Consider the following 10570-nt stretch of genomic DNA (forward strand, 5'->3'; position numbering starts at 1 on the left):
TTGATAATTCAAAGAGTACCGTAAGAACACACATTTGGTAGAATGATAACGTAGTTTATTATTATTATAGGACGCAAGTATGGAAAACATGCACAACCAAATGTTTTTAAAACGGTATAATAAGGTTCTTTGCCAAATAGTTTTTGAAAAGGAGTATCATAATCTAAAACTTTGGAAGGAAGACGGTTTATTAAGTATACCGTAGTGTGCATTGCCTCGGCCCAATAAGCAGGAGGCATCGACGCTTGGGCCATCAAGGTGAGCCCATTGTCGACAATGTGGCGATGCTTACGCTCCGCCAAACCATTTTGCTCGGGATGGTGAGGACAAGAAAGACGATGATGAATCCCATGTTGAGTGAAAAAAAAATTAAATTGAGTACTAGTATATTCACCCCCCCCCATCCGATTGAAACATTTTAATTTTAGTAGAAAATTGATTCTCAACCATAGTCTTAAACGAAACAAAGATGGAGTAAACTTCAGATTTTATGCGCATTGGAAAAATCCAAGAATAACGAGAATAATTGTCAACAAATAAAACATAATATTTATAACCACTAATGGATACATTTGAAGCATTCCACACATCAGAATGAATGAGTTCAAGAGGATGAGATGTAACGGACAAGGATGGAGAAAAAGGAAGTTTAATGCTTTGGCCCAAAGGGCATGAATGACAAAAAAAAATTATTCATAGAGATTTTGCCAGATGAAGGCAATTTATTTCGAGAAAATAAAAATTGAAAAACTTGAGAGGAGGGATGACCAAGACGAGAATGCCAAATATTGCCACCAACATGAACACCTAGCATTGCTACACAACCATGAAAATCTTTTGATGATGAGTGAATTGGAAAAACACCATCTTTACTCTTGCCCCAAAAAAGAATCTTCCCCGTCACCGAATCCTGTACAAAGAAATAATCAGGAAATAAGGTAATGAAGCATACATTATCTTTCATAAATTGATAGGCAGAGACAATGGAAGTTAAAGCATTAGGGTAGTGGAGGACATCTTGCAGTTTAAAAGTGAGGTTATTTGATGATAAGGTTGAGTTACCGATGTGACTAATTGGCAAACCTGTTCCACCAAGCACACCACCAACAGAATCATTGCCACGATATTCTCGAGTAAGAGTAAGTTTGCCCAAGTCATTGGTGATGTGAGAATTAGCACCAGAATCTAAAAGCTAAGGTTTGTCGGATTGAGCAGCTTGAGTCACCATAGCCATAAGACGCTTAGATGGAATACGCCATTCATACGCTAGATTCATACAATTGAAACAATCAATTGCAAGATGCCCAAGACCACCACAAATTTGACACTTGATGCGTGACTCACCAAAGTTGGAAGAAGATGATCCATTATGCTGATTTGGGGTTGGGCCTAAAAGACCTGCAACTTGCTGACCATGATTAGAATTTCTAGAGGTATTAGGATTGCCTCGATAGAAGCCACCATTACGTTCACCACGGTTAAAATTCCAAGAGGCATTAGAGTTGCCTCGATAGGAGCCACCCCCGCAAATGGAGCGGCCATCGTTACGATTAGAGAAGGACCGACCACCCCCGCGAGAGGAATCGCGATTGCAGGAAGCCGTTATAGCTTGAACAGAGTGATCAACAACAGGAGTTGGATCAGCAAAGCAAAGCTCGACAGAGAGGAGAAAGGCTTCCAAATAAACATAAGACACTAGGGTTTCACGAGCTTGGGCAGCAACAACGGTGTTTTCGAACTTGGGTCCAACATTGGACATGATTACAGAAACAAGATCAGTATCAGTGATTGGCGAACCAGCAAACGCCAAAATGTCAACAAGAAAGTTGATGCGATCCAGGTAGTCAGCAATGGAAGAATCGCCACGCTTGGTTTGGAAGAAGGAGGTACGAAGTTGAGTGATGTGACTCTGATTTGGAAGCATATCGGTGCTGTAAAGCAGCCCAGACATCACGAACAGATTGGTGGCGAGCAGTTGCAAAAAGAGCCTGAAGGCCAAGAGACCCATTGATCCAAGAAAGGACCAACTGATCTTTCTGAATCCAATCCTCATAATCATGATTGACAGTGGTGGTAAGTTGTCCAGCATCATCCTTGAGAAAAAGGGGAGGACATTCTGAAGAACCATCAATAAAGTGCATCAGACGATGACTTTTGATAACCGGTACAATCTGAGCAAGCCAGATAGGGTAGTTGATGGTATCAAGTTTGATAGTGATGACATGGGAAGCATTAGGGAAAGTGGAAGGTTCAGCAGAAGAGGGAGTCTTGGTAGTGGCAGCCATTAGGAGACAGTAGAGAAGAGAAAAAAAATTGGACGATTAGTCAAGGGCTCTATTATACCATGAAAGATTAAACAGTGCAAGGAAATAACATAAAGAACACGCACAAGTTTTTGTTGAAATTTTGGATGATCTTCATTGATCTCAGTATATTGTATTTATACAGATTTACAGAGGGTTTACAATCTTTGACAATTTGCATAAGGAAAGATTCTACAAATCAATATTTACATAAAATCAGGGATCTTAATAAGGTAAATGAATATGATCACGAAATCATCTATTGGACAGATGATTTCGTGGCCTGATGAGCATGATTGTCTCCATCTTGTCTATCACACAAGATGGAGACAATCATGCTCATCATATGTTACACCCCATCCCCTATTTTATTTAAAAATGGTTTTTAGTTTTTAATTGGTGAGCCTAAGGGGCCCACCCCTGATTTTTTGTCCCCCCCCCTCGAGTCTTTCTTATCTCTTCCTTTTCAGTCCTCTCTTTCTTCCCTTTCCCCGTGCTCCCTCTCTCTAAACACTCTCTTTTATCTCTCCAGCGTCGAGAAGGAAACCACCATCACCCACTCCATTTTCAACCAAACCAAAACCCAAAAATCTGAACCTCAAACCTTTGGGACATGGCGAATCCACCTGCAGCCTTGCATGTGTCATCAAAGCACTTCTATGTGCTCTACCATTAACGCAGAGAGCTTGAGCTCTCTCGAACTCCATCTCAGGTATGGTTTAATCCCTCTCTTGATTAGTGTGGGTTATAATCTGGTCTGTGATGCGTGTTTATGTAAAAAATCTAAGGGTTTAAACCCTGTTTTGAATATGTGCATGCATGCCACCCCCAGTGACGAATTCCAGTGAATGTCGTTGAGTTTGAAGCAAGCTGCTGACTGCCTTGTTTTGTTTTAGCTCAATTTTGGCTTTTGTTGTGTGCTTGGGCTAACCTAAGCTTGAAATCGTGGGACTAACTCTCTGCATGCACCCATACTCCCTGTCTCAGTCTCCGACTGTGAAACCCGAGCATTTTTTGACGAGTTCGAAGGTGTGGGCACTCGAACTCCTTTGAATTCTATCACTTGTAATTAATTACCTTGTTGTTTGCTGGTAGTGCCGTGTGTGGGTGTGCAGTGGTATGAACTGCAATGTGTGTGTGTGTGTGTGTTAACTGTGTATGTGTGTGTTGTTGTGTATGGGTGTGTGCGTGTACAATGTGTGTGTGTTTCCGTGTGGGTGTGTGCGTGTATGGTGAGTGTGTGTGGTGCACGTGTGTATATGTGTGTTGTGCCGTGCGTGTGTGTGGGTGTGTGAGTGTACTGTGTGTGCGTATATGTGTGCATGTGTGTGCATGTGTGATGTGCATGCATGTGTGTGTGTGTGCTGGCGTGTGTGTATGTGTGTTGTGTGGGTTTGGGCTCAAGCCCAAACCACCCCCTTTTTGTTCCTAAACTATCCAAACCCAAAACCCAATAGGTCCTAACCTTATTTAACCTAAACCTAAACCCTAATCCGGATCCAAACCCAAGACCCATTTCCATTTCTTGAAATTCTATATTTGGGTAGTTTGATAAATTGTATATTTTTATGCTTAGGTGAAGTTGCTAGTGGGGATTTCCTTAATCATTTTCCGCACAACTCTGCTGTTATGAAGTATCTGTGAGTGGACCCCTTCTAAAATTTGCATAATTTTATAGTTTATTTGCATAAACGAAATGCATGCCTTATGACTTTATGAACTAATTTTATGTTAAACATGTTTACTGGAATGTGGATTATCGTCTCGTTATTTTGTAAGGAATTAATTGTTGGCCTATATTGAGCTATATTTTAATATATCGTATTTTCTATAAAAACCATGAACTGGTAGACTATCTGATGGATGACGATAGGTTGCTAGAACATGTTTTAGAAACCCCTCTTTATAGTATAGACGATGGATGACTTTATACTATGAAGTGGTTATTTATGAGGGGCGTAACTATTTGTGTATACCTAGTGGACATTATGCCGCCTGGGGTGAGGATCTGGTGTTGGCAGATAGGCCGAGAGAAATAATCCCTAGCTACGGGCTGAGGGACACGGAGCATGCATTAGGCCGGGAGTTGGTAATCTCTGGCTACGGGCGCAGAGACCACAGTGCTAGCATAGGGCCGGGAGTTATATTTATTCAGTTATCTTACTAGCAGTACTACATCGAGTTACGAGACGATCTGTGAGACGTTTGATATTTTGATTTCCAAGATATGTATTTTGAGATGTTTTTGGCATGCTAGGGTTTTCAGTAAAACTATCACTTATTATGCTAGTAGTTTTCTTTATATAAACTGTAGAGGTTAGTATCTTGATAACTGTTTTATTATTATCGTATATATGAACTTGGTCCACTCATCTTTGTTTTGCGCCCCCATTCAGGTCTTAGAAACGAGGACTACGACACAACGTACGAGGCATTCCCCTACCAGTAGCAGTCTATCACTCACTTGTGTGATATCTTGTAATGATTTTTCCTTTTGTGATCTTGAATTAGAACGTATTCTGTGCACTCTAGACATTTCCTTAAACTTTGTTTATTACCTTTAGATTCTAATGATTATTCATGAATATTTCCTCCTAATCATTACTCTTGTATTAAAAAAAATGGCTTTCATCACCCTCGGATGTCGGCCAGCATGTGCCTATTCGGGTATTCAGGGAATATCGGGGTCGGGACGTGTCAGTTTAGAATCTAGGTACAATGCCTGGGTGGTGGACGTGAACATGCTTCCTGTCAGTAGTGACCTTTTTGTTGAGTCTGATCCCTCATACGATTTCTACACAGGGAAGAGCTCGAAACTTTTCTTTGCCAGTAGATCTTTCGCTCAGAATATTGATGGTGATGATTTTATATCCAAATTTGCAATGATGGTGAACTCGTTGCTAGTTAAAAGGCAGAGCATAAGTTTTGGTTTCATAATGACAAAGCTTTTGGAACAGAAGGGTGTGAAGGTCAAGAGTCTCGACGAGACAAGCTACGGTCTCAAGATCGATTACAGTAATGTTAATTAATCTTTGGGGGATGGAAAACAGATGGTATTTTGGTGATATGGCTTCAGATTTAGTTCAGAAGCGGCTTTAAGAATTGGGTATTTGGATTGTAAATGATGACTTGTCTTGGAAGGCTGTTGTTTGTCATCAGTCATAGCATCTGATCTGATATTATACACATTATCTTGATTTCATTGTAACCTATACGTAGCCATTTGCTTTTTGGTTCTGTTTAAGTTCTTAATTGTCTTGTGCCCAATTTTTTCTCACATGATTTTCATTTGCCAAGTTTTCTACGATTTAGATGTAAGCATCCCTAGTTGAAAGGCAAAGATGAACAAAGAAATACTTCGGTCACAAATCTTGAAGATTCATATGCACTTTATGGGAGTGTATATTTTAGACTTTTTATTTATTTATTCAAAGGATGACTAAAACTTAGAGACCGAAAGCCATGAACCTCACCATACAAAAACAAAAAAAAAATAAATAAATAAAAAAACCTAATTTCACCCAACATGCAAATTGTGGATGTAAAGAGATTAGGTGGTGAGCATCACTACCATGTTAAAAGATTGTCATGTGTTACGAGACTAGATGGTATATTGAATTGTAGTAATTCCTAAATTCACTTATCAAAAATTCAACATAGTCACAGTGAGTATCGAAAAAAGAGAAAATCTTATGTGGTGTTGTTCATGTCGCAAGACTTGTTAAATGAAAGTATCATTAAAAGTGGGTGATGTGTACTCTTGTTCTCATCAAATATACATATACTAACTTCTAACTGAACTGTATTATTATTTAGCATCAATGTCATGTAGCAGGAATAAGCCTCATGGAAGTTTTTTTTTAGCAAAAACAACTATGATACAAGCACTGTGTAAAGACAATCATACCAGACCACTTGCATGGATTCCATATCTTTGAATCTTTATGACTTCATATCTTAATTAAGATTTGCATAAAAAAAGGTCGTACCCAGTGCACAAGGCTCCCGCTTTACGCAAGGTCTGGGAGAGGTGAATGTCGGCTAGCCTTACCCCCATTTAATTAAGATTTGCATAATCATACTAATTATGGTTTCATTTCCTTTTCCACCCAAATAAAAACTCAAAGTAATTAGACTCACTAACACTAATTAGTTTTCTTCCTATTGAAATTTCAACCCTACAAACAATATCAAGGACCCACATGAGTTTTATAAACACTTGTAATATCGTCTCTATCCATAAATAAATAAGTGGAGCACAACTAGATACAGATCATGACGAACTCACTAAGTTTTGAAAAGGCAACAACATAATTACATTGTTTCTAGAAACTCTCTTAGGTGAAAAATTAGGGCTTTAGTAACCCCACGTCATGCCCTAAACTCTATCCTAATCTGCTTTGGAATGACACACTAACAACAAAAGGGTAGTGGTCTAGTACAATAATTAATAAACCCACATCACGTTACTCTAGCTGAAGGTGTTTCGCCTTTCTTGATTATCCGTACCAAACACGGATTAGCATTGTCTAGAAATGTTAATTAATCAAAGAATCTGAGATTTTGATTCGGTAGGGTTCACCTGCAACAACGTGATGCATCATATTCTGTTAGTGTTTGTTGAGTCACATATCGATACAACGCAAATTATATTAGTTTTAAGAGAGATTCTTTATTATGTGTGGCGTATTTATCGTCACTAGTGTTTCAAGCTCAATCAAATCATTTTTCATCCATGATGTGTGGCTTCTAATTAGTGTTGTTTTATTACCTTTTAATAGAATAATATTAGTGTCGAACTTGTCATTTCATAAATATGAGTTGGATTTGAAACTTCTCATTTATAATTAAAAGAAACACTACTAGATTGCAAAGTTAGTGGCGTTGTTTCATTACTTGTTAATTAGATCTATGTAATTGTATAAACCCTCTATGGAGTTTAGTTTTTCAGTACCAAATCTTGTATTTGCTCTGACATTATCAATGAAAATTGAAGTTGATGCATACCAATATCATTCCAATAGTATAACAAAAAGCATCAGGTGTCCCCTTTGATGACGTTCCACAACCATCAATATAATACCCTAGAATTCTAATGGCATCACCAAATTATATTTAATTATAATTTTTCAGAGGCTAATTGGAACAAATCTCCTTAAAAAGTAAGCAAATCCAACACCTGGTAAAAATCCATTGGTTCAAGTTCAAAAAATTCCACCACCCACTTATTTCTACAGTAAAATTTGTTAGGCTATGCTTACCTTCTAGTTCTTCTTCTCCTAACATGCACAAGTTCTGTATGTACGTGTCTTAAAGCCATGGTATTCTTTATTTCTCTTTTGTCTCACTTATCATCCAATAACTTAAACTAAAGATTTAGATCCTTACTAGAATGTGTCACCCAAAACGATAGCATACTTTTGGTATCCTGCTAGGCACATAAGCGCGTCAGTCATTGTCGCTACCACAATATTTTAGTGAATTGTATGGTGTTAAGTTAAATCAGAAAGGTGGGATATAAGATTATAAAGTGACAAAAGAAATCAAGGAACAATCTTTACAAATCACAAATGGGAAAAGGCGTGGCAGCGTGTTTTTGTCATGGGGAGGATTTGAAAATGACAGCAAATTGACTGATGGAAGAAAGTATAGGGACCAATGCTGCAATTTTATAAACATACAACAAGCATAGAGCATAGGTTCCATAGGATTTGAAGACACAAACTTTAAAGGTTAAAGCTGTAAGTTGTGATTTCTTCACAAATGTATTTGGGGATGATGGCAGGAGGACATCATAGGGGTTGGGGAATGATAGAAGATGAGGCATGGAGAAAGGGACCTTGGACTGCTGAGGAAGATGGATTGCTCATTGAGCATGTGAGGCTTCATGGTGAAGGCAGATGGAACTCTCTGGCTAGGCTTGCAGGTATGCAACTTCTCTCTCTCTCTCCCCCCCCCCCCCCCCCAAAACCCTAATAAAAATCTTTGTTTGATCTGTTGTTGTATAGGGCTGAAAAGGAATGGAAAGAGCTGCAGATTGAGGTGGGTGAACTATTTGAGGCCAGAACTTAAGAGGGGGCACATAACTCCTCATGAAGAAAGCATCATTCTAGATCTACATGCTAGATGGGGAAACAGGTCAATATTTAGTTTTATCGTTCCTTTTTAAACTTAGTGAGTTTTTATTTAAACTCAGTTAGCTTATTATTTGCTACAAGGCTTAACTTCTGTGTTAAAAAAATCAGGTGGTCGACAATTGCACGAAGTTTGCCTGGAAGGACTGACAATGAGATCAAGAACTACTGGAGGACTCATTTCAAGAAAAGGGTAAAAGCGCCTTCTGATGCCTCCGAAGGGGCCAAAACCCGCCTCTTAAGGAGACAAAAATCCCATAATCAGCAGCAACAACAACAAAATTTGCAAGTGGATCAAGAAGTGAAAAGAATCATGTCCTTATTGGACGAAAATGAGACTAAACTGCCGTTATATTGGCCTCACGCAGCTGATCATCATCAGGAGCAAGGCTTCTTCTATTCCATGCTCGATGGCAATATTGTCAATGTGTCTTTGCCTGAAGCTGCCTCCAGCAATGAGGACAATTTTCTGTGGGATGGTTTGTGGAACTTAAATGATGTACATGCAAACTTTATTAACACCACCAGGCAAAGCTAGTTTTCACAACTAGGGTTTTTCCACTTCTGTCAAATAAGGGTTAAGTTGGTGTTGGCATGCTGCATCACAATTTTGATTAATCGGAAGTTGTTTAATTTAACTGGTTTTAGCTTCAAGTATGGAGATGTAATTTTCCATAAACCCTTTTCTGCCTTTCAAAGCATTATAGTATTAGTTATTAAACAACATAATAAAATATTAAACAACACAATAAGTCATTTGCTCAATCAAAAACCCATTTGTACTTTGAGTTGCATGAGTATCCACGCCGTCTTCAAAACTTTTGTGTACTAGTACTACCTTAGTCATATCAAGCTTCTCGTGACATTTTTGTCTTTATATTTCTTATGCTATTTTAAGTAATGATTTGGGACAAATGCAATCTTACTCTATGATTTATTACCACAAAGGTCTTGTTCCAAGATAAGAACTGGTTTTCATTTCAATTTATATGGACAAATACGATTCCCACTCCGATTTCACTATTTTTCCTTTTTCTTTTTACAACTTTGATATTTAAAAGGAAGTAAAGTTTGAATCTGGATGCAAATGGACGAACATACTGCCACAATACCTATAATGCTTTGCTTAGTTTGATTATAGTTTGTTCAATAACTTGGATTGTGTCATACCCAAGTGAGTTGAGAGTTCAATAGCCAAATGACTACAAACATTTCATAATGCACCCAAGAATGGGATGCACCATTTCAGTCGATGGCTGGATTTTACTACCAGAAAATAGGGGTGGGTTCAGTTTTATTTGATTCGATTTTTTGTCTAAATCAAAACCAAACCGAAATTTTGGTTCGGTTTTGGTATGATTTCTATTTTTATATTTTATAACATTTTTTAATATGGAATTTAGAAAAAATGCTTGCATCGGTAGACTACAACAACAACAACAACAACAAAGCCTTTTCCCACTAAGTGGGGTCGGCTATATGAATCCTAGAACGCCATTGCGCTCGGTTTTGTGTCATGTCCTCCGTTAGATCCAAGTACTCTAAGTCTTTTCTTAGACTCTCTTCCAAAGTTGTCCTAGGTCTTCCTCTACCCCTTCGGCCCTGAACCTCTGTCCCGTAGTCACATCTTCGAACCGGAGCGTCAGTCGGCCTTCTTTGCACATGTTCAAAATCACCGGAGCCGATTTTCTCTCATATTTCCTACAATTTCGGCTACTCCTACTTTACCTCGGATATCCTCATTCCCAATCTTATCCTTTCTCGTGTGCCCACACATCCCACGAAGCATCCTCATCTCCGCTACACCCATTTTGTGTACGTGTTGATACTTCACCACCCAACATTCTGTGCCATACAACATCGCTAGCCTTATTGCCGTCCTATAAAATTTTCCCTTGAGCTTCAGTGGCCTACGACGGTCACACAACACGCCGGATGCACTCTTTCCATCCAGCTCGTATTCTATGGTTGAGATCTCCATCTAATTCTCCGTTCTCTTGCAAGATAGATCCTAGGTAGCGAAAACGATCGCTTTTTGTGATCTTCGCTAGATTGCTCCGGTCATTAGTGTGGATAAGTATATAAATGGATAGAGATAGGAAAGCAAACACAAGATGTACGTGGTTCACCCAG

At 38.8% G+C, this 10570-nt stretch overlaps 1 protein-coding gene across 1 annotated transcript; it reads left to right on the plus strand.

Moving 5' to 3' along the window:
- The first annotated feature begins 7956 nt into the window (after nucleotides 1–7956).
- On the plus strand, nucleotides 7957–9075 carry LOC103424174 (transcription factor MYB24-like). The gene is made up of 3 exons (XM_029096516.2): nucleotides 7957–8229; nucleotides 8312–8441; nucleotides 8549–9075. Exons 1-3 carry the CDS (start codon nucleotides 8067–8069, stop codon nucleotides 8973–8975), a joined length of 720 nt encoding a protein of 239 aa, XP_028952349.1. The 5' UTR covers nucleotides 7957–8066; the 3' UTR covers nucleotides 8976–9075.
- The last annotated feature ends 1495 nt before the right edge of the window (nucleotides 9076–10570 follow it).

The sequence above is a fragment of the Malus domestica genome, chromosome 16 (assembly GCF_042453785.1).
Source record: "Malus domestica chromosome 16, GDT2T_hap1".
NCBI lineage: Eukaryota > Viridiplantae > Streptophyta > Magnoliopsida > Rosales > Rosaceae > Malus > Malus domestica.